Genomic DNA, 24,592 nt, shown 5'->3' on the forward strand with positions numbered 1-24,592 from the left:
TAAAGACTTAAATGTAACACCTGAAACAATAAAACTCCTAGAAGAAAACATAGGAAAAAAGTTCCCTGATGTAGGACTTGGAAACGATATTTTGAACGTCGAAAGCATAAGCAACAAAATTAAAAATAAACAAGTGGGACTACATCAAACTAAAAAGCTTCTGTACAGCAAAGAAAACCATCAATAAAATGAAAAGACAACCTATGGAATAGGAGAAAATATGTACAAACCATATATCTGATAAGGGGTTAATATCTAAACTATACAGGGAACTCCAAAACACCTCACATCTGTTAGAATGACTAGCATCAAAAAGGCAAGAGATAACAAAAGTTGAGGAGGATGTGGAGAAAAGGGAACCCTTGTGCACTACTGGTAGCAATGTAAGTTGGTGCAGCCACTATGGAAACGGAAACACCATGTTGAGATGTCTGTATCCCCATGTTCACAGCAGCATTATATACAATAGCCAAGACATGGAAAGTGTCCATCGATGGATGTATAGATAAAGAAGTTATATCTCAAAAACAAAGAAACAAAACCAAACTCACAGAAAAAGAGATCAGATCTGTGGTTATCAGAGGTGGGGGTGAGGGGAGGGAGAATGAGAAGAAGGTGGTCAAGTGGTACAAACTTCCAGTTATAAGATAAATAAGTACTTGTGATATAATGTATGACATAGGTATACTTAACAATACTGTATGATATATACGAAAGTTGCTGAGAGAATAAATTCTAAGCATTCTCATCACAAGGAAAAAGTTTTTTTTTTTCTTTTATTTTCTATCTATATGTGATGATGAATATTAAGTAACTCTGTTGTAATCATTTCAAGATATAGGTAAGTAAAATTGTGATGCTGTACACTTAAAACTTATACAGTGCTGTATGTCAATTATATCTCAATAAAACTGGGAAAAAGAACAATTGCAATAAAGATATTTCTAAGGAAAAGAAAAAGACCTCATGTATTTAGATGGAAATTCTTTAATTAAAAAATAGAATAGCCATAGGTATGTACAATAACTCTACCCACTGGACACCATGTTCCCAGTTGGGTAAGTCAACTTACCTGTTACTGTTAGCCACCTTTGTTCACACTATTGGAAAAGATTGTAGAGTCCTCTAAATCAGGGGTCCCCAATCCCCAGGCCACGACCGCTATGGGTCCGTGGCCTGTTAGGAACTGGGCTGCACAGCAGGAGGTGAGCAGTGGGCAAGGGAGCGAAGCTTCATCTGTACTTACAGCCGCTCCCCATTGTTCGCATTACCACCTGAGCTCCGCCTCCTGTCAGATCAGCAACGGCATTAGATTCTCATAGGAGTGCAAACCCTACTGTGAACTGCACATGCGAAGGATCTAGGTTGCGTGTTCCTTATGAGGATCTAATGCCTGATGATCTGAGGTGGAGCTGAGGCAGTGATGCTAGCGCTGGGGAGTGGCTGCAAATACAGATTATCATTAGCAGAGAGGTTTGACTGCACAGAGACCATAATAAGTCAATTGCTTGCAGACTCATATCAAAACCTATCAGTGAGTGGCAAGTGACAATTAAGCTGCATCTTACAGAGTAGACTGGACATAAGCAACATACTTCAGGTGTCACTGTCTCCCATCACCCCCAGATGGGACCACCTAGTTGCAGGAAAACAAGCTCAGGGGTCCCACTGATTCTGCATTATGGTGAGTTGTATAATTATTTCCTTATATATTACAATGTAATAATAATAGAAATAAAGTGCACAATAAATGTAATGTGCTTGAATCATCCTGAAACCACCCCTCCCCCCCCGCTCCCCCCCCCCCCCCCCGCCAGTCTGTGGAAAAACTGTCTTCCATGAAACCGGTCCCTGATACCAAAAAGGTTGGGGACCGCTGCCGTAAATTGACACAATTTTGCAAATCTGCACAAGCAACAGGTCTTTTACCAAATTAGTTGTTAAGCAGCTCTTTCCCTCTACCAAATATACTTTTTGAGGACAGGGAAGGCAATGTATTCATCTCTGTGTTTCTGATATCCAACAATATTTTACTGGAACAAAGTAAGCATTTGACAAAAACTTACTGAGTATCATCTGTGTGCTAGAAGCTTTAACACAATCTACTCAACAAAGGCTTGGTGAATGAAGGCAGGAATGCATTTGTTAGATTTACAAGGAAGTTTGGTTGAGAAACTCTCAAAGTATTTGGCTATACATTTTCCCCCCAGAGCTATAGAAAGCAGTAAGAAAAACATGGGAAATAAATTGCTGCTTACAAACCATAACTTAAAAAAAAACAAACTTACCTGCAGATCTGTTTTGTTTTTCTTCTTCTACAAATTAGATAATTGTATTTCTCTTCTATTTCTAATTCTATTAATTAGATGATTCTATAATGATTAGTATCTATTTTAAAATCATAATTGTAAATCCCACACTCCCTTTTCTGCTCCATCTAAAATGAAGGGGAGAGACTAAAGGATAAGTTAGCATTAGGGGGCTGATGGACAGATGGATGGACAGACACACACCAGAACAGAAAAAGTCTACTTACTTCCAAATACTTGTTTTGTTAACTTATATTGTCTGTCAATAGCAGAGATTCTATATCTGCATTTTAAAATTGACAGCATAGGGTCTGTGAACACCTTGAAACTGTAGGCAAAAATCTGTATTTTTCATTTCATTTTTCAAAGTTTGTTTTTATGATTAACATAGAGAGAAAAGGAGTTAGGGCATTAGGATACTGTTGCCTATAGCCAGATGCACAGTACTCTCAGCTGTGGTCCATACAATCACAATCAATTTATTTGTAACAGATTTATTGGCGTTTGGAATGAATAGGGTCAACAGAAATATCTGGAGGGGAAAGCTCCAGGTACTGACTACTCACTGCTATCCTCTATGTTATATGAGATTTTTTTAGTCTCAACTGAGAAAAGGCCATTTCAGGGACTGCATCATAATCTTAAAAAAAAAAAAAAGTGAAAAAAAATCCAGTACTTACATGTATCTTTATTCTAAGTAAATAGCTTCAAGCATTTTAATACTAAAGAGTTTTGCCTGATCAAGGAATTAGACATCTGCACAATTTGAGCTCTTTTTCCCCTTACGCTATAAAATTAACTTTCTCATCATGAAGGAAAATTATTTCTAAAGAGTCTTATGAAACTGATAAAACCGAAAGTGTACTCAACTCAGTAATTTGAGGATCTGCATTAACTGAATGCTTTTAAAATGTGCTTTAATCCTCACAACACTTGAAAGGTGCTACAGTGATTAAGAATGCAGGCCTAGAGTCAAACCAAAGGGGCTCTGCCACCAATTAAGGTATTTGCAATCTTTGGCTCATTCCTTTGTGCTTCAATTTCCTCATTTGAACAATGAGGATAATAATAATGTCCAACTCACTGGGTTGTTTTTTGGATGAAGTGAGAATACAATTGCTTAGAAAACATAAATATCAACTACTATTATTATCCCTAATCTACAATTTAAAAACGTTCAGTTTGAAAAATGTTTACCTCAACTGTGTTCCATTTTATACCATCACTCTATTTTAGGCTAGTATCTTGGACTATTACTACTTCATCATTTACATGAAAGATATGAATCAAAAGAGTTAATTTATATAGTGAGAGGAGTTTCTTACTTAAGATCTCACATTTTAATATAGGCTTTTGGTGGCATATTTTTTTAAAAAAGATTATAAAATAATAAATGCAAAATGTAAAATATTAAAACTATATGAGTGTAAAAAAGTAGAAGTCCCTCATTCCCATTCCCCTATGCATGTTCTCAACTACTGTAATAGGCAATGTGAGCCTCAATTTCCTTATGTGAAAAATGGAGATAATGATACCACTTAAAGTGTTTAAGATTAGAAATATTATGGATATGAAACACCTAGCACAGTGCCCAGGACATAGGTATTCAACAAATGGTATATATACCATTACAAGAAAGTCTGTGTTCCACTTGCTCTTCTCTTCAACAGATGAGTAATAACAATGATACTTCTGGTCTAACCTTAGAGCATTACTGTCAATGTGAAAATACTTCGTAAGTGGTAGTAAACATGTGAGGTATACTATTATTAGATGCTCCTTCTCCTTTAAGAGGCTGCTGCAATGGAAACATGATGACAGATTTCAGATTTTCATATTCATTTTGTTCCTAAAGCAGCACTTTACCAATAGCATGTGTAGATAGATGACAGCTAAACAAAACATTTTTTTGATAAAACACAAATGCTTCATGGAAAACTCTTTCTAGGAAGGCTTCAATTACTTTTCCATATTTTTAGAGCAAGATTGCTATTCTAATTTTCAAAAGACAAACAACTCCACATATGCTTGATCAATCTTAAAAGTACTGTGACATGGGTCAGAGCAACAGACTATCAAATAACCAAAGCACCAATTAAAAAAAAAAAAAGCAAAATATTAGTAAATACACAAAACAGTATGAATTTTTGATACACGCTAAAGTGAAAGGCCACAATGCTTTTTTCCTTCAATTTCCATCTCAGCCACTTTTAACTATGAACTGCAGTTAGTTTCAAGCCACAATTAGCTCATGTTGAAGTCTAAAGCATGTGGAGACATTGATCAAATAATTATTGTGAAGGAAGGAAGAGATTGTGGAAAGATAACTTTTTAGGAAACGAGGAATCAAAAGAGAAGCAAAAAGGTCAGCAGCTCTATAATGGAAAAAAATCAAAGCTTTATTAATGGCAGATAAATTTAGTGATGAGTGCAAAACATGTATCTCTACAAAGATGAAGAGCAAAAGCTCTGGGTTCACAGATTTGCACTGTGGAGACCAAGTATTTAAACGTTCACTAGTATTTCAACCCCCCCAATAACAGTACCATTCAAATCACTTAAGTATATGTAACTGTGATATTTTAAAGGATGGAAAAAAAAATGATGTAGAAAAAAAGTAGTGGACACTCTTGAAGGTATTTTGAAAGTTAAGCTAACATTTTTCTTAATTGCAATTGTGAGTATAAATACTCCACCTCCAAATTTAACAATCAAATTTTTAAATAAAAATCAATTGTGAATGTCAACAAACTATCAAATTATTACTATTCCCCCCGTATCAACTTCAGTTGGTACTAAGAATAAAGTCTCAGGGGCCATATCTTGTCTCATTAAAACTGTTGGGGACGTTTGCTTATATAGAACATTTACCATGTATAATTATTTAATGTCTCTTTTTGAAGTATTGAGCAAATGGAGTGGCAAGCCAAATCCAATAGAATAAAAATGTTGGCAGGGGTGATATAAAGTCAAATTTTAAAATAGTGGATTTTAATTAAAATGATTTTTCTTTAAACAGATTTATTTGACAGTGGTTTTGTATCTGTTAACACAAAGAAAGAATAGTATTATGAAGTACATTCTCAGATTTGGTGCCCTAATTTTATCTCTGTATTACTTTACTACTTTAAACAAATTCATAAAACCTATACAATTGATGTTAAAATTAAGACTTGAAATCACACAACACATTAATCTTGGAAAAACGATCAAGAAAACAGCTATTAAATGTTAGGAGTAAGAATCACTAGGGATAATGGGAAATATTTTCAGCTGATTTTAGAAAAAGAAATAATACCATAAGTGCTTTTTATTTAGTGACATAAGCGACTGCTTTACAACCACCACCTGTGTTCTAGCTTCTTTTTTTTAAACAAACTATAAACAAACAAAAAAAACAAAGTAATTCAGATAAAACAACAAACAAAAAAAACCTACTTCTTCCACTTCATGTGAAAAACATTAGCAATGTAAAAACCTTTTTATAAGAGGAAAGTAAAAATATTTTCCTAAAGCTAGTGGACTGTAATTCTTTTACACTGAAAGTAGAGAGAAATAGAAGACAACATTTATATCAAATATTAAACCTCCTAGAGCAAGCTCACTGCTTCCTGATTCAAAAATAAGAAAGGGAAGCACAGGGAACATACAAAGGATGCACAAATAAATAATCTAAAATAAAATGCACTGTCTCCAGAAAAAATTACCACACAAAGCTCCAATGACAACAAAATACAATTCAAAGCCACATTTGAAACTATGAATAAATATACAAAATATGTACTACCTTCAAGGAAACAGCATGTTTTCTACTGACTACTTTTAAGTTGGCAGTTATAAGCCTAAATGGAAAACAAATGGGCAAAATGCAATTTTCAAAGGAAACTAAAGATGTGTAACAAGCACCATTAAAGTTGAATATTTAAAACACGAGGAGTCCATGTGCAATATAATTTTGCTCTCGATTTTGATAATTCAAACCAACTTATTTATAGACTAAGGACAAACATAGAAAGAAAACTTTGAATAATAAGCATATGAGAATAAAAAATTCAACTCAAAGAATACTTAATAAGCAATACATGTTAGGTCCAACAGCTCCAGTCAATGACAGTGTTAAAAAGTAGAATGTTCTCTCAATAAATAACGTTAGCATAAAACAGCAGTTCTCACAGATAAGGCAATGTTCTGAAAGGTGAACATTATACTGATTCAGTATAGGCTAAATCTAAATCTCCTATTTTACAGAAAAAGAAAACTTCCTAGAGATGTCTGCAATCAAATTCACTTTGCTCCTGATGACCTTAAAAAAAATTGTGCTCAAAAATTTGCACAAATTCATGCCATTTTCCTTTGCCACAATAAATTCATCTTACCAACTGTAGCTTTCAACTTTGAAAATATTTAACATGTAGCAATGTTCATAAGAATAACACAGCCATGTTTTAAAATGCCTTATTAAATTTTAATGGTGGTGATAAGCTGCTCTGTCTTACTTTGATAAGTCATACTTCCCATTATGAAACAGAACAGCATTCTTTGGCTGATACAATTCTTAGAGTCAATATATTTTTGGTTTCTTCACTTTGTTTTCATTTAGCAAAGCTAGAAGAGTGAAACCTTCCATACTTTAATAAAATGAATATAATAAACAGTAGCTAGGCAAATTCTGTTACAAATGGCAGCTATGCAGTAGTCTCCAGCCCCTACACAGGAGATATCCGTTTCATATTATTTTAATAATCCATCTTTTTGTTTTAAAAAGCAAATACTTTAGCTTCAATGCTCATGTTGAAAAAGGTTCGGATTTTTTGCTTTAATGCATTCTTTCGAAAGTAATACAATGAATATACAGTGTTAATTCCCACGAATATAACTATATATAACTACACTTTCTCATAAAGAACCTCAATTAAGCTGATAAGCTTTCAGTTTGTATCAGTTTGAGATGAAACATGCTTTTCCTGATTGCATGAGGTAATAATTTTCACCCTCACTTGTTCAATCTGCATTTGCTACAGAGGTACAATACGCGGTGTACTACAGATATATACTTGTAAAATTTTTATACATGTCAGTTTGTATCTATCGAAGTTTACCACAAGCGTGCAGTCACTTGGATTTTTCAGAATTACTCTGCCATTAATCAGGATATGCTTCTCTTATATAAAATGCAACAATGTTTCAACATAATACTATAAATGTCAATAATGAAATGTTTAACTTCAAGTAGAAGCACAATAAATCAAAAAACTGTATCTTTCCTATAATTAAAAAAAAAATTGAAAGAAGAATCTATTGTAGGGGGAGAGGTGGCTACTGTAAAATTTTATACTTGACTAAATCCTCCAAAGGTAGGCTGCTACATCCTACAAAAGAGAAAAAGGGTTTTCTCTAATAAATAATTACCTTCTAAAACATAACTGAAGTCTCCCTAAAAATGGTTCGAAGACAGAAGTTGAAAATGGTGAAATAAAAGCCACTAGGCAAATCATAATGATTAACAAGAAAGGTTTTAGAGAGAGAGAGATCTAGGTTCAAAGGCCTGGTCGTACCACTTATAGAAACTTATGACCTTTGGCAAGTTTCTTAATCCTTTTTAGCCTCAATTTCTTCACCTGTAAAACTGATCCTTGTGCTAAATAAGAGATAGTAAAAGAGGTATTATCAGCACTGAGCCTGATACTTAGGGCCCAATAAGGTAACTATAATGATTATTGTCAAGACAAACTTGGGTGGGGGGGGTGTTTATTAGCGACCTTGCAAAAACTGCTATGTTCCTTGCTTTAAAACCCACTCTTAGCTTGTTTGATAGTGTAATTACTGGTAGTTTTCTGCTGTTCACTTTCAATGCAAAGGACTCCAGAGAATTAAGAAGAAAAATAATCGAGGGGGTGGGGATTTAGAAACCTAATTTTACGGTTGGCAAGAACGTGGACTCAGGCAAAACCGTGTGCGCTGCAGAATTTGTTAGCGGGCCGTCATATTACCTTTTAATTATCCTAATGATCCACAGCCGAGCTGATGGGGGGGTTAAAAGGATATCTCCCGGTGTATGCTTTTAAAACAAAATTACTTTGGGCAAAAGAAAAGTGTAGCACCCAGGACAATACTAAAGAGGATGAGTTATTAATTACTTATTGAATGACTCACTAAAGCTGTATATTTCAGGCAGAAACTAACTGTCCAAGATATGCGACTTACTGCACAAAACTTTCATCCTCCGTTCTGAACTGGATGGAATCCGTTTCCTCACCAAGCTCTCAATATTTAAAACTTTATCTTCGCTTAATTATTTAAAAAAAACCGAATGAGAGAGGAATGATTAACCCTAAATTAATGAAAAAGGAGTGAGCTTTAAAAGCTGTCAAGTAAACTGCCTAAAGTTACACAGTTTGTAAGCTACAGAAGGAGCTGGGATTCGAACTCGTAGCTCTCGGGCTCCGAAATCCAAGCTTTTCTCGCTACACTCAAGCTTGCGCTTCCACTTGGCTTCCCTAAACAGTCCGGTAGAGAGAACATTCATTATGAAGCTTTTTTTTTTTTTCTTTTCTTTTTTTTGTCTCCTTCTCTGTTGCCAACCCTTCCATTTCACACTACCTCCTATGTTGGGCTACAAATTCCGTGCAACAACAGTCGAGGTACACTAAGGCTAGGAGCCGGAGTATAGGCCCGAAGAACAGAAATTGGTTTTACTTCCTACGCGGAACGGAGGTCTGGCGCCAGCACCAAAAGCGACAAACAGGCAGGGGTCCAGAGAGGCTGCAGACCGCGCCCAGGTCTCAAGTTTTAGTCAAGGCCCACGTTCCGGCCAGGCGAGGGGAGCAGAGAAGGTTATCCTTTCTTGCCACCCTCGCCGCGGCGGGAGCACAGAAGAGAAGGTTGGAGTCGCAGTAATAGTGCCCACAATAAATGCAAACCCCCTCTTCAGCCCGTTAAACGCACTTACTTGAGCGAAGTAATTTCCAAGACACAAGGCCGGCACCGGCAACAGGAAGGGCCCCTCGGTCCTCCTGCCCCAGACGCTGGCGGTGACGACAGCCGAGCCGCGCCGCCGAAAGCGAAGGCCCGGCGCACGGAGCGCGCGCTCCCGACAGGGGCTGGGCGGCTCCGCGGCGCCACCTTTAAGCGTCACTGACGGGGCTCTGCTTCTGAACAGCCGGGTTTGAACATGTCGCGGCTGAAGGGAGTAGCTGGGCGGGATCCCCGAGCGGGGTTCCAAGCTGAGAGGAGAGACCGCGATGCCTCCGTACCCCAGGGGCTATTAAAGGCGGCGAGGAAGAGCGGGCAGTTAAACCTGTCGGGCCGCAACCTCAGTGAAGGTAAGATCCAGAAGTACGACCCGATTGTGCGACCTGGCAGAAAGCACTTGCCCCACGTAGCCTCCCTTTCCTCTGGCCTGGGTTTGGCCGCCTTTGGCCCAGGCTCCTAGCCAGGATACCGGTGCTCGAATTCAGGCACTCATAACATTTCCACTGGTTCGGTCAGCTCGTTCGGTTCCTCCTTTCGCTCCAGGAATGTCTGGTGCAGGGAATGTGCTGGGAATACGGTCAAAATTTAAACGGGGCGCTTTCTGGGATTCCTACATTCTATGGAATAAACAACATAATGTTTGACTAAATTAGCTATCAAGTGATGGGCACATGCTTTGTTTCTTTGGCCCTCTGTTCCTCCTCTTAACTTAATCACTTAGGGCAGTTATCAGCGCTAAAATTCTGTATTTTATTTGCTCCTTTGTGAACTTAGAGTGAATGCCACTGTTCTCTATCAAGACCCTTTTCTGTGTGCAACTGGACAGAATCCTAAATACAAGGAATAATGAACATAATCCTAAATTGAAGATCAAGATGGATGCCATACAGAGTGAATTTGGGGCTATGCTGAAAATCTAGTAAAGATAAAAAGCACAAATCTGAACACCATGAATGAATAATAGCCAGATGCTCTTCTGATTTTCTGTTGTATACGGGAGGGAGTGGGAAGTGGGGAGAGAGAGATTATGGCATTCCTCCTGTTTTCCTCTACTTATATTTAGGTTTAAGGCTACTTGGGATTAAAAGCTTCCATTTCCTTGTAATGACTGCGTTTTTTATTGTGCCATGTATAGAGTTGACCATGCAAACAAATACTTGCTGAATGAATGAAAGGGTATATGACAAAATCTCTGCTCTACCTAGAAAAGCTTTTAATCAATGGGGACATTAGTATTCTAAAACTACAGATGTGCATATACACTTGCTTTTTCCAAAGCCTGGAACTTTCTACGTGATACCTGACTAGGGTTCACTCTGCTTCCTGTAGGACTCTGCTCAGATAGGCCCTTCCTAACTACCCTATCTAAATACCATTGCTAACATGTATTCTCTGTTTTTTTAATAGCATTTATTACTATCAGAATTTATATTATGTATTTATTTGTTTATTGTCTTCTCTTCTCCACTAGAGTATTAGTTGTAGGTGGTCAAGAAGCTTTGTTTTATGAATTGTTGTGTCCCTAGCACTCAGAATAGTGCTTAGTACATAGTAGATTCTTATTAAACATTTGTGGAAGGAATAAGTAAATGAATGAGTACTCCCAAATACTAAGTGTGTGCTGGAATGTACTTATTGATTGGATCCAGATGGTTTAGTCTATTAAAGTTTCAGGGAGCAAATGAATTTTGACTCCTAGCTTCACGATGACATGGATCAGGGCTGTTTAGGTCATTATTGTATAAACAGAGCCTAACATAATATCTGGCACATACTAGGTACTCAGCAAATTATGTTGAAGGTACAATATTTCATAGGAGACAAAGGATGTAAATGGGAGAGGCACATGGTATCTATAGCTTATATATAAAAAAGGAATTCTTGTTATCATAATATAAAAGGTGTTTCTTTATCTAGTTGTAGCCTTCAACTTCACCTCTTGTCTCTCAGCCTTTGATATCCAAACTGCTGTAATTCTGAACTATTTGTAGTCCAGTATGGGGCCATACTTCTTATCTCCATATCTTTGCTCAGGTAATTTTGAGATGCTTAATCTCCCTGTGTTTTATTTTCTCGTTTATAATGTGATAGTAGGAATAGGACCTACTAAGGTTTAAATGAGATAATACACACAAAAGGCCTGGTACATAAAAAGTACATGGTAAAAAATGGCCATTGCTATTATTATTCCAATAGCCTCCTAAGTGGTTTCCTGAATTTCTTGTCTTAAATCTCACCCTCTAAATCAGTGTCATTACCAAGAATTATCTTTCCAAAACAAAGATCTTACTATGTCATTCACATTTAATGACTCCCAGTAGCCCACAAGATTCAGCATAAAGTTCTTAGTACAACAAACAAAAAAAGTCTTTTGAAATCTTGCCCCTAAGTGTCTACAGTAAAGCCTCCTGTCTCTTTTTGGAATCCTATACTTTAACAACAACAACAATAGCAAATCGTTTTCCCCCCAACAACCATACTTTAAGGTTTTTTTAGAACAGTTTTAGGATTCCAGAAAGTTGAACAGACAGCACAGAGAGTTCTCATACACCCTCTCTCCCCAGCTCATAGTTTCCCCTATTATTAACATCTTGCATTATGTGGTACATTTGTCACAATTGATCAGCCAATATTGATATATCATTATTAATTAAAGTCCATTATTTACATTACTGTTCACTCTTAGTCTTATACAGTTCTATGAGTTTTGACAAATGCATGATGTCATGTATCTACCATTCCAGTATCATATAGAATATTTTCACTGCCCTAAAAATCACCTGAGCCCTACCTATTTATTCCTTACCCTGCTTCTCCAGAAGCCCTGGCAGCCACTCATCTTTTTTTTTTTTTAATAAATTTATTTATTTATTTATTTTTGGCTGTGTTGGGTCTTTGATGCTGCGCGCGGGCTTTCTCTAGTTGTGGAGAGCGGGGGCTACTCTTCGTTGTGGTGTGAGGGCTTCTGATTGCGGTGGCTTCTCTTGTTGCGGAGCACAGGCTCTAGGTGCGCGGGCTTCAGTAGTTGTGGCTTGCAGGCTCTAGAGCTGAGGCTCAGTTGTGGCACATGGGCTTAGTTGCTCTGCGGCATGTGGGATCTTCCTGGGCCAGGGCTCGAACCCGTGTCCCCTCCGTTGGCAGGCGGATTCTTAACCACTGCGCCACCAGGGAAGTCCCAGCCACTCATCTTTTTACTCTTTCTATGGTTTTGCCTTTTCCAACATGTCATATAATTGGAATCATACAGTATGTAGCTTTTTCAGACTGCCCTTTTTCACTAAGTAATGTGTGTTTAAGGTTCCTCCATGTCTTTCCATGGCTTGATAGCTCATTTCATTTAACACTGAATGATATTCTATGGTACGGATGTACCATTTTGTTTATCCATTCACCTTTCGAAGGACATTTTGGTTGCTTCCAGTTTTTGGCAACTATGAATGAAGCTGCTGTTTGTGTTCAGGTTTTTGTGTGGACATAAGTTTTCAATTCATTTGGGTAAAAACCTAGGAGGGCCTTTGTTTTGCTTTTTGGAACTTTCTGGAATTTTTTTTTCCCTGAATATTTTTGATCTGCAGTTGGTTGAATATGCAGATGCGGAACCCAAGGATACAGAGGGCAGACTGTATACTCCAGGTCTTTCTTTCCTCCTTTATATTTATGTGATTATATAAATGTATTTGTAAAGTGCAGTCAGGTCCAGTGTTTCTAAATTGGAAAAATAGAACCTAGCCTTTAATTTTGGTGTATATAACAAAAAGGAGTTAAAATTCTGTTGATTCTTTTTTTTAAGAGCAAATGTGGATTTTTATTTTGAAAGGAATCATAATACATTTTTTAAAAATTTAAAGCTAACAAAAAATTTAAAGCTAACAAATACCAAAAACATTCCAATTTTCAGAAAGATAACAATATATATTTTTTTTACTAACTACCTAACAGCTATATACAGTGCATGATTTCTATAATGCTTTCTTTCCTACATTTTTGACATCAAATTCTTTAGTCACTTCTTCATATGACAGTGGTTTTGCAGTATCATTTTCTGTTGTAAGAATGGAAAGGTAATTCAGCCCTTCCTGTAGCATGGTTGCTATAATCTTTTTTTCTTTAATCACAGCATTTAATCTGTTTACATTTAATATAATTATTGATACATTTGAGTTTAAATCTATATTATTTTATTTTCATTCTTTCCATTTTGTTACTTTTTTCTTGTTTTATTTTGGTTTAATTTTTTTTTTAATTTTTATTGGAGTATAGTTGATTTACAATGTTGTGTTAGTTTCAGGTGTACAGCAAAGTGAATCTCTTATACATATACATATATCCACTCTTTTTTAGATCCTTTTCCCATATAAGCTATTACAGAGTACTGAGTGGAGTTCCCTGTGCTATACAGTAGGTCCTTATTATTTAGTTATCTATTTTATATACAGTAGTGTGTATATGTCAATCCCAATCTTCCAATTTATCCCTCCCCCCAAAAATTCTATTGATTCTTGTTCTTAAATGGTGGCCTCCTGGAATGGATTCTTCTTAATGCGGTCACTTCTAAGAGCTGTGAGGCATTTTATTAACTAGATGGGGTTGTTAACTGGTACCCGTACAGTGCAGATAAATATTTACCGGTAACTGAAATCTGTCGACTCTTGAGGGTTTTTAAATACACTTTCTTTTCTAGTTCCTTTGCGAAAGAACTAGGTCCTAGTTTTTTTGTAAAAATACTATTTATTATTTTCCTCTTTATATAACCAATATGTCTACTATAGAAAAAGTAGAATCTATATAAAGCATAAAAAATGAAAATAACCGTCTTCGGTTATCATTGTTGATATTTTAGAGGTTTTCCTTTTATAGTTTGTGTGTGTGTGTGTGTGTGTGTGTGAATATGTATATTTAATTTACTTTCTGTTTTTTATTTTTAACAAATTTGGAATTGTACTGAGTTCTGCTTTTTTGACTTCTATTTGTACATTTTTCAGGGACACTTGAAAAATAGAGTCATTAAAATAATCAGATAATAGTCTATCTTATGAATATTGTGATTAATTTAAACATCCAAATATTGTTGGCAGTTTTAGAGTCATCATTCTGAGTGTCAGTTCTATAAGTTACTTAGAAAGGTATACCCAAACAAAATAACTAATAGTAACCAACTTCAAAGAAGAATATTAGAAATATTCTGGAAATTTTAAGTGACAGCTCTTTTTATGAGCAGCAGTGTGGGAATATATTATCTTTTGTTCAGTATAGATATTGCAGCTCTTTTTCATTGGACCAGATAAAATGAAAGTAGAATTGAAAAGGAGGTATTGATTGTTGCCTTGTGCTTGCATGACCGTGGCAGAACAGTAGTGTAGGAATGTTTTCGAATGACTCATCAAAAACTTAATGAAAGTAAGAGGGGCCAGTGTTTGGAACAAACAAATGCTGTAAATTCTAAAGGAAACCACACTGTTGAACTGACAGGAACATTGGTAAGTGGATAATTTATTAAATAAGCCAATTAAATTAGTTTGGAAACCATACTATTTGAAAGAGAAATATGGGTGTAAGGCTATCGTTCCTTATCTTGAAGAGAGCAGTTTGGTTAGTTTCTGTTTGTGGAATTAAGTAAATAGGTCTAGGGCTTCTAGGCCTCAAGATGTCATGTTGTCTGTTTTAGGGTAATGAAAATTTGCCATATTCAGTTTGTACAGTTTTTTGTGACATGATAAAAAGTGTAACAAACCGTATGTTTACTAAGATTTTAAATAACCATCCTTAAATCTGTATTAACCATGTTCTGCTTTACTATTTAGCTTAACTCTGTATTTTGACTCCTGATTGTCTTAATGGAATTTACTGTTATATTCTAAAAAGCTAATGAGAATTAACCACAGTATCCAGATTTTATAACAAATAATTCCAGAAAGAAACTATGCTTCCAGGTGAGTAGATCATCAAAACAAGCTATTTCTTAAACAGTTCTTAGAAATGAAAACACGAGGAAAGTGCCTTAATCCATATGTAATGGCAAAATCTGAGGTGAACATTTAATTTTTAGTATACTGAAATCCAGGGAAGTCTACTTGTTTAGATTATAAAACAAGGACCTTGATAGTTAATTGAAAATCCCATTCCTATTTCTTGATCTGTTGATATATTTCTAAATGTTAATATTTTAACCTGATGGGATGTGTATCCCAAGTTATCGCCAATGCCAAAGTTTATTTAATAAATTAGTGCAAACTTAAACTTACCCTTATATTAATATCATGTTCACTCACTTGCATTTTAATATGTTTTCTTGAGTAGAAGAGAAAAAATACAGTCTGGGAAGAATGGAATTATAGTTTCAGTGAGGCTTGTCTTCACTATAAAACTGAATGTACCCTCAAGTTAATGTAATAAATTCAAGCATGTTTTTCTCTTAAAGTGATTAGTAAACATGTTTCCTTTTTATATGTTTAACATTGTTTCGCTTTTTTCTTACAGTATCCTGGACTTCAGGAAAGAAGTGTTCTCTTCATGCATTCTAAAATAACAATGGTTCAGGTGTTCTAAACCACAAAGATATATTCCTTTGAATCAACCTAAAGCTGCAACTGAGTTAATGCCTTCCATATAACTTTTTAATTTTACTTTGGGGTGTGTGTTTGTGTGTGTGTGTGTGTGTGTGTGTGTGTGTTAAACTTTAAAGATAGCCTCAAAGTGACACTATAATATTATGGTTTATCAATTTGGAATTCTTTGTTTAATGTAATGAGGCCATTGGTGGCCATACATAAACTACTGTGGAGAAAATTGGAATGTTTATCAATGAGCTTTCCCGGATCCTTTACAGAGTGACTTGATCTATTGGTTTATTCTTTTAAAGTGCTCATAATTGGGTAGACAGTCTAGTAAATGGCATTTGTAAGATAAACTATTATCAAAATATTACCCTGCACCTAGCAAAAGCCTTTTTGTACTGCTATTATTGGATTCTAGCATTTAAGTGACAGTAGGGCCCTCTCATTTAATCAACGAGGAAACTGGGGACCAGAGATACTAGGTTACTGGCCAGTTTGATTAGTTATACAGTTTAAACCAGAGCCTTAGGTCCCTGACTCTTTGGTCAGTGGTATGTCCATGATGCTATACTGTGTATCATAGTTGAATATATTTACAATCTTTTAGAAGATGGTAATCAACCTAGACTAGATATAGACTTTAATGGGTATGATTTTCTGCCTTAAGTAAACAGTTATTATTGTATACTGTGCATGATCATTATATTTATGAAACTGTCCAAAGGAGTCAAAAAAATTTTTTAAATCTCATGATTTATTGCTCCTGTAGTTTACTGGCTGCACATTCTTTTATTCATCCATGTAAACACCATTTTAGATGTGTTTTTTATTTCTTCTCTGTTTCTTCACCTACCCACTTGTAAGTATCTTCCTCAAATTAGACAGTTCTCTGCTGTCAACCCATTTGTGACTCCCTATTTCTGTAATTAGCTGTTGTCAATGGAAGAAAGAATGAATTGCCCAAAAAAACATGTAAAGAAATCTTTTTTCAGTGTTTAAGGATCATGCCATCCATTGTGGAAGTCTCTAGTCACATATGGCTATTTAAATTTTAGTTAACCAAAATTAAATAAAATAAAAAATCAAGTTCTTCAGTCACTTTAGCCACATTATAAGTGCTCATTGGCCATATGCAGCTAGTGGCTACCATATGGAATAGGGCAGATACAGGATATTTCCATCATTGCAGAAAGGTCTTTTGGGTAGTGCTGCTTAAGGGCATTATCTACCCTGTGAGAAACATATATATATATATATACACACATACACATATACACACTTCAATTTTTTTATTCATTCACATATATACATATGTGTACATCTGCATTCATAAGATTGTCTTGATATATTACATCATCTATATTTAAAAAATTGTCACTCTTTGTCTTTAGTTATCTTTATTGGGGTATAATTTAGAAACAGTATGTACATTCATTTTAAGTGTACAGTTTAATGAGTTTTGACAAATATATACAGTTGTGTAACCTCTACCAAAATCAAGATAAAGAAGATTTCCAGTACTTGAAAAGTTCCCCTTGCTGTCAGTCTACCCCCACTGCTAGCTCCCCGGAACCAGTGGTCTGCTTTTTGTCAATATAGATTAGCCTCTTTTAGAATTTAATTCAAATAGAATTATACATTTGCAATTTTTGATTTGCTTAGTATAATGTTTTTTGAGGTTCATCCATATTGTTTACATAAGTAGTTCCTTTTTAATGTTGAACAGTAATAGTCCATTGTATGTATGTATTTCAGTTTGTTTATCCATTTACCTGTTGAGCTGTGTTTAGCTTTTGGCTATTATGAATGAAAATGCTTATGAGTTTTCAAGTACAGCCTGTGTAGACATATGTTATCATTTCTGTTGAGTTAAGTACCTGAGAGTGGAATCGCTGGACATATAATAATAAGTGCATATTTTACTTTATAAGAATTCACCAACCTGTTTGTCCCTAGTAACATGAGAGATTCAGTTGCCACACATCATTACCAACACTTTGTATTGTCATTATATTTAACATTAGCCATTCTTGTGGTTGTGTTACAGTATCTCCTTATGGTTTTATTTACATTTCCTTGATGATTAATGATGTTGAGCATCTTTTCAACTGCTCATTAGTTTTTTGTATATCTTTTGCCAAGTGTTCAGATTTTTTGTCTGTTATTAATTGGGCTGTTTGTCTTACTGAGTTATAAGACTTTTTATATTCTGGGGATGCAAGTCCTCAGATATATTATATATCTATATTGGTATCTATCTAATATATTCTCCCAGTCTGAGGCTTGCCTAATTTTCTGAACAATTTCTTTAGAAAAACATAAGAGTTTTTAATTTTGATGAAGTCCAGTTTATCAATTTTTTTCTTTTATGATTGTACTTTTTCTATACTGAGAAATTTTATCCATCCCAAGGCTGTGAAGATTTTCTCCTCTGCTTTCTTATAGAATTTTTATAGTTTTATCTTTTACATTTAAGTCTGTGATCTACTTGGCATTAATTTTAGAGTGTGTCACAAGGTAAAGGTTGAGGTTCATTTTTTATCTATACGAACATTTGTTGAAAAGACTATTCCTTTCTTATTAAATTATTTTGGCAACTTTGTTGAATATTAATTGACATTATTTTATTGCCTAGAATTTTTTCTGAACTCATTTTTTTTTTCCTGTTGGTCTGTATGTCTGTCCTTATGCTAATACCACACTGTCTTGATAAGCTTTACGGTAAAAATTAAAATCAAGTACTGTTAAATCCTATCGCTTTCTTCTGTTTCAAAATTGTTTAATCTATTTTAGTTCTCTTGCATTTCAGTATACATTTTAGAATTAGCTTGTTAGTTTCTACAGAAAGGCCTTCTGGGATTTTGATTAGGATTATACTGAATCTATAAGTCACTTTGAGAAGTGACATCTTAAAAATATTGAGTCTTCAAGCTGTAACGTGGTATATTTCTCTACTTATCTAGACCTTCTTTAAGTTTTTACAGCAAAAACCATAAGTCTTTCATATAGTTTGTATTTTCATACCATAGGTTTTGCATATATTTGTTAAATTTAACACTGAGTATTTCGTGGTTTTAGATGTTATGTCTTGTAAATCTTTAAGCATTTAAGAATGTTTTCAGTTACTGATTGCTAATATGTAGAAACACAATTGATTTTTGTATATTAAGCTTGAAGTCTGTGACCTTTCAAACTCATTACATACAATTGTTTTTGTAGCTTTCTTAAGATTTTCTATATAGATGTTCATGTCTGCTAATAGAAACAGTTTTGCTTCTTCCTTTTCAATCTGAATGGCTTTTATTTATTTTTCTTGCCTTGTTGCATTAGTCAGAACTGCTAGTAAAATATTGACACAGTAAGAATGGGTATCCTCACTTTGTACCCAATTTTAGAGAGTAAGCACTGAGTTTTTCACCATTAAGTATTTTGTTAGCTGTAGATTTTTCAAAGATACCCTTTATCAGGTTGAAGGAGTTCCCTTTCATACCTAGTTTTTTGAGAGTTTTTATCTTGAATGATTGTTGAATTTTGTCAGATGCTTTTTTTTTTTTTCATTCCTTGACAGTCATGTTGTGTTACTCTTTTTCTGTTAATATGGTCGACTGCACTGATTCATTTTCAAATGTTAAAGCAGCCTTGCATTCCTTATATAACTCACTTGGTCATGGTGTTTAGATTTGGTTTTTTGTTTTTGTTTTTTTTCCCCCCCTTTTAATGTCTTTGATTTTGGTATCAGAGTAGTGCTGGCTTTATAAAATGAGCTGGGAATTTTTCTTTCCTCTATTTTCTGAAGCAGTCTGTAGAATCAGTATCATTTCTACTCTAAATGTGTGTAGAATTCACCAGTGAAGTGGAGTTTTCTTTGTGGGAATGTTTTAAATAGCAAGTTTAATTTCTTTGGTAGATACAATGTACGTTATTGTGATTTATAAGAAATATATATATTTGGTCATTCAGATGACCAAAATATATTTCTCAGAGATATTTGGTCTTCATCCATAGTTCCTGGCCCACAGCTCCCAAAACCCTTGGAATTTTCCTGAATAATAAGAGCAATGGGAGCATCCTTTGTTATAATATTTGGTTTCTTCTCCTCAGTTCCTGAAAAACAAAAACAAAACCCCCAAAAAACTGCTTCAGAGCCATAAAAGTGAAATGGTGTCTTGTTAACAAGACTTTAATACCACAAGTGAGTTTATGTTAATGAAAGTGACTTTTGCAAAACACCTAAGGACGGAGGCTGGTAGCCAGGAGAACTAACCACAGATAGAATCAGAATCAGAAACCCTGATTCTGGAGAGGAGAGAGGGGATAGAGGTTGAATCAATCACCAATGGCAAATGAGTTAATCAATCATGCCTATGTAATGAAGCCTCTGTAAAAACCAAAAAAGGAGAGGGTTCTGAGAGCTTCCACATTAGGGAACCAGTATGCTCCCATGTGCCATTGTGCCGGACCACGAGCTCCACAAGGATGGAAGCTCCCTTTTTCAGACCTTACCCTATGTATCTCTTCATCTGGTTGTTGGTTCGTATCCTTTAATATCGTTCGTAATAAATCTGTAACCTAGTGAGTAAATGGGTTTTCCTGAGTTCTCTGGGCCATTCTAGCAAATTAACTAAACCCAAGGAGGGAGTCGTGGGAACCTCTGATTTACAGGCAATTGATCAGAAGTACTGGTAGTAAGCTGGGCTTGTGACTGGCCTCTGAAGTGGAGGGCAGTTTTGTGGGACTGAGCCCTTTACTTGTGGAATCTGATTCTATGTCCTCTAGTAGTATCAGAGTTGAGACACCAGGAGGGTGTCTGAGAATTGATTGTGTGGGGAACAATATGCACACTGGAATTGGGTCCAGGAACCCTTTCAAAAGGCTACTTAGATTTCCTGTTGCTGTTGAGCTTTATTTTTTTCCCCCTTTCAGGGAATTTGTCCATATCCTCTAAGTTGTTGAATGTATGGATATAAAGTTGTTCATCATATCCCCTTATCCTTTTTTTAAAAAATAAATTTATTTATTTATTTTTAGGGTCTTCGTTGCTGCGCGCAGGCTTTCTCTAGTTGCAGTGAGCGGGGTGGGGGGGCTACTCTTCATTGTGGTGCGCAGCCTTCTCATTGCGGTGGCTTCTCTTGTTGCAGAGCATGGGCTCTAGGCACGGGCTTCAGTAGTTGTGGAACACAGGCTCAGTAGTTGTAGCTCACGGGCTCAGTGTTGTAGCTCGCGAGCTCTAGAGCGCAGGCTCAGTAGTTGTGGTGCACAGGCTTAGTTGCTCCGTGGCATGTGGGATCTTCCCGGACCAGGGCTGGAACCTGTGTCCCCTGCACTGGCAGGCAGATTCTTCACCACTGCGCCAGCAGGGAAGCCCCTTCCCTTATCCTTTTAATATCTGTAAGATTGATAGTGATATTCCCACTTTCAAAGAACTGGGTATTGGTTTTATTGCTTTTTATCTATTACCATATTTGTTTTCTATGTCATTGATTTCTACTCTTTGTTTGTTTACTTTGGGTTTACTTTGTTCTCTTCTATCTTCCTAAGATTGTAGTTTAGATCATTGTGAGATGGGATTATATATGAGCAAGATTGGCCATGAGTTGATAACTGTTAAATGTGGGCGGTGGGTATGTGGAGCATTATTTCATTGTACTATTTTTTAATTTATGTATATGTTTGACTTATATATATATAACTTTAAAAATTACATACAGCAAATAAACCTAACTCCATAGTAAATTTTTTTCACATTTATATGCCTATTGACATTTATTTTTTACCTAGTAGTTTCTGTTTTGTGACTTGGTAAGCTACTTTTAGGATGGCTCCACCGAATTCCTCAATAATTAGGACAATATACCTTTCAGTGGTTCTTCATATTTGTGGGGAGGGAAGAAAAGTGACATGAATCTTGGTGCTATAAACTCTTGAAGAAATTGAGATATTTCACAAACAATGGGGAAAAGAATGAGCAGTAAGTCAATGTTTATGGAAAAGCAAATTGATACATATTTAATAACAGCAGTATGGTATCAACAATTATCCATCCCGTGATAGTTCCTACAAAGACAAATTTGGTTAACCAAAATATCTGAAGTAATAATGATAAAATTTTAACATTCATTTAGTGTAGTTGATGGGTAACAGATATTGTTGTTGTGTTGTATACAACTTTCTTGTGTTCTCCACCTTCCTCCTTACAAAAAAAGATATTTTCTATTACATTGCCTTTTAAATATAATCGTCTTAATGTACCTATGTATAGGTGTTAAGAGAAAAATATATGCACAATGCTCTACATATTTTCTTTAGGAGTAGACTTGTGCATATCACATAGCTTCTTCCATACATTTTTTTTTTATGTTTTGTATTGTTTTGTCTTGCCTTGTTTTTTTGTTGTTGTTCTTGTTCTGGAGCTTTTTGTTGGTGATCCAAACTGGTATGGCACATTTGTAACTTTTTTTTGCTTAAGGGTAACATTGATTTTTAGTCAAATACATAAACGTACCCATTTCTATTGACTCATTTGGTGTCAGTAACTTCACATGCTAGTGCTGGGCTGATGTGTGTTTCTCATTCCCACTCAGTCATCCATATCTACCCACCAAAATAATAATAACAACAACAGTGAAGATACATTTTATGCTGCTTTTGTGCTCAAAGAGTTGGAAAGAGTGGTTTTTGTTTGTTTCTTTGCTTTGCTTTAAAAATAAACCTCTGTCCATAAACATGGGTGGATTTTCATTCTGTTTTATTCCCATTTGCTGGGGATTCATTGATAGAAGAGTAGAGAAATGCAGATTGCTTAGGCAGAGAGAAGGGTAGGAAAGGGATCTTATAATTTATTCTAATACAAATATAGGTACCTCATTTTTTTTGAGTAAACGGATTTCAGGAACTTTGCTTTGCTTCTGTAAAACCATTGTGTTGGATTGCTCGACCTGATTGTGTCGTGAACTTGAAACTTTGACCACACCTTTCCATTTAATGTCATTCTAAAATGATAGTTAATAACTGTAAGGCATAACCAATGGTTGCCTTTATTAATATTAGCTAAAGTTCTAGATCATACCCATATATCATCCTACTGGTATCAAGGAATGAAGGACTATTTAAAATAGTTCTGCTGTAGCACTAGAGCAAGTTAATATTTTCTAGATCTTCAAGTGTTATAGTGATAAACCTGGACTCTTTCTGTTTAACTTGAACAGTCTTATTTGCAGTGTCAAAGGAATTGCTGTATATGCTGCAACAGAAGTAATACAATGTTGTGTGATGGTATAAGAAATAAAATTGTACGTCAGATAAAATAGAAAGCAGCTACCAGAGTCAGATATACCTTACAAATATTCACTGAGAAGCAAGACAATTTAGTTTTTCCAGGGTTTAAATCCCATCTAGCTATATAACCCTGGGTAAATGATACATTCTCTGTGCCCCGTTTTTCTCATCTGTAAAGTGAAAATAACACCTACCTCACGGAGTTGCTATGAGATATAAATGAGTTAGTTTAAATGTTGATTTCCATACGTTCTCTGTTATGGTAGCATAATGGTAGAGTCCATTCTTTATTTGTCTTGTATATCTAACCACTAGTGCTGTGCAGGGAATGTATATAGTAAATATAGTTGAATGAAGATAAAAGTGAGATCTTATATGAAAAATACATATCCAATATTCTGTTTTGGAATAAAATCAACTTCCACTGTAATGTAGTTGTAATTCATTGCTATTTGTTTGATTTATTTGAAAGTTTTTTTTTAGTGTTTCAGAAACAACTTTTCAGTAGATAAGCAGAATAGCTGTTATAAACATATGTACTTAGTATCTCACTTCTTTCCCTTCTTTTTTTTTTGGTGTGGTGGTGGTGGAAATAGTGCCTCAGTGTGTTTGGAGAATAAATGTGGATATCCCTGAAGAAGCTAATCAGAATCTTTCATTCAGTGCTACTGAGCGATGGTGGGAACAGACAGATTTGACCAAACTAATCATATCAAACAATAAACTTCAGTCACTTACTGATGACCTCCGACTCCTTCCTGCACTGACTGTTCTTGATGTAAGTTGACTGATTATAAATATGGGTCATTGTCTGAAGAGACTCTAAAGCTAAATTTAGGCTTTGAGAAATAGAAGACCCATGTTCAATTGGTAGAGTGCAAGGAAGAATAAATTACTGTGTTCGACATAGCATAATGGTTAAGAGTGCAGAGTCAGAACATCAGGCTTCAAATTTTGACTCTGCCACTTGATAGCTGTGTGATCTCGGGAAAGTTACCTCTTTGTGCTTCAGTTTCCACATTTATAAACCGAGACTGGTACTACTACCTGTTTTTAAAAATTGTTCTTTGAATTAAATGAGTTAATGCATACAGACAGAATTGGTATTTAACAAGTGGTTGCTGCTGCTCGTCTTTTTTTTAATTGCTATTATTTTTATCATCATTATTATTCTAGATGGTAAAGCAAGTATTTAATATTGTTTTGTTTTTGGTTTTGGGTTTTTTTTTTTTGGTTTTTTGGGGGTTTTTTTGGGTAACTTATCTCCAAGACTGACTTAAATTATTGGGCTTAAATTTTTGTGTGTTTATTCAGGGACTATGTTTTTAATCCCTAGTTGCCATGTCATGAGTAGTTTATTTCATAATCCACAGACTTCTGATATACTTTACTTAGGATCATCAAAAATTTTCCATTTCATGTCTGAAAAAGTTGGATGTAGTCAGATTTCTAGAGAAGTTTTTATTTTCTTCATTTGTAAAA

At 35.3% G+C, this 24,592-nt stretch overlaps 2 protein-coding genes across 4 annotated transcripts in view; one reads left to right on the forward strand and one right to left on the reverse strand.

The window, feature by feature from the left end:
- Nucleotides 1-9,354, reverse strand: part of SRSF11 (serine and arginine rich splicing factor 11) — a 45,811-nt gene extending 36,457 nt beyond the window's left edge. The window contains exon 1 of one of the 3 annotated variants that reach the window (XM_061184034.1): nt 9,259-9,354. The gene's annotated coding sequence lies outside the window, so the exon portion shown is untranslated. The remainder of the gene's footprint in view (nt 1-9,258) is intronic. The other 2 variants (XM_061184035.1, XM_061184030.1) reach the window with 2 other exon arrangements.
- Nucleotides 9,355-9,480: 126 nt separating this feature from the next.
- Nucleotides 9,481-24,592, forward strand: part of LRRC40 (leucine rich repeat containing 40) — a 50,439-nt gene continuing 35,327 nt past the window's right edge. Inside the window, exons 1-2 of the mRNA XM_061186457.1 lie at nt 9,481-9,631; nt 23,707-23,888. Coding sequence (XP_061042440.1) covers nt 9,481-9,631; nt 23,707-23,888 — 333 coding nt within the window. The remainder of the gene's footprint in view (nt 9,632-23,706; nt 23,889-24,592) is intronic.

This window comes from Eubalaena glacialis, chromosome 3, assembly GCF_028564815.1.
Source record: "Eubalaena glacialis isolate mEubGla1 chromosome 3, mEubGla1.1.hap2.+ XY, whole genome shotgun sequence".
Classification (NCBI taxonomy): Eukaryota; Metazoa; Chordata; class Mammalia; order Artiodactyla; family Balaenidae; genus Eubalaena; species Eubalaena glacialis.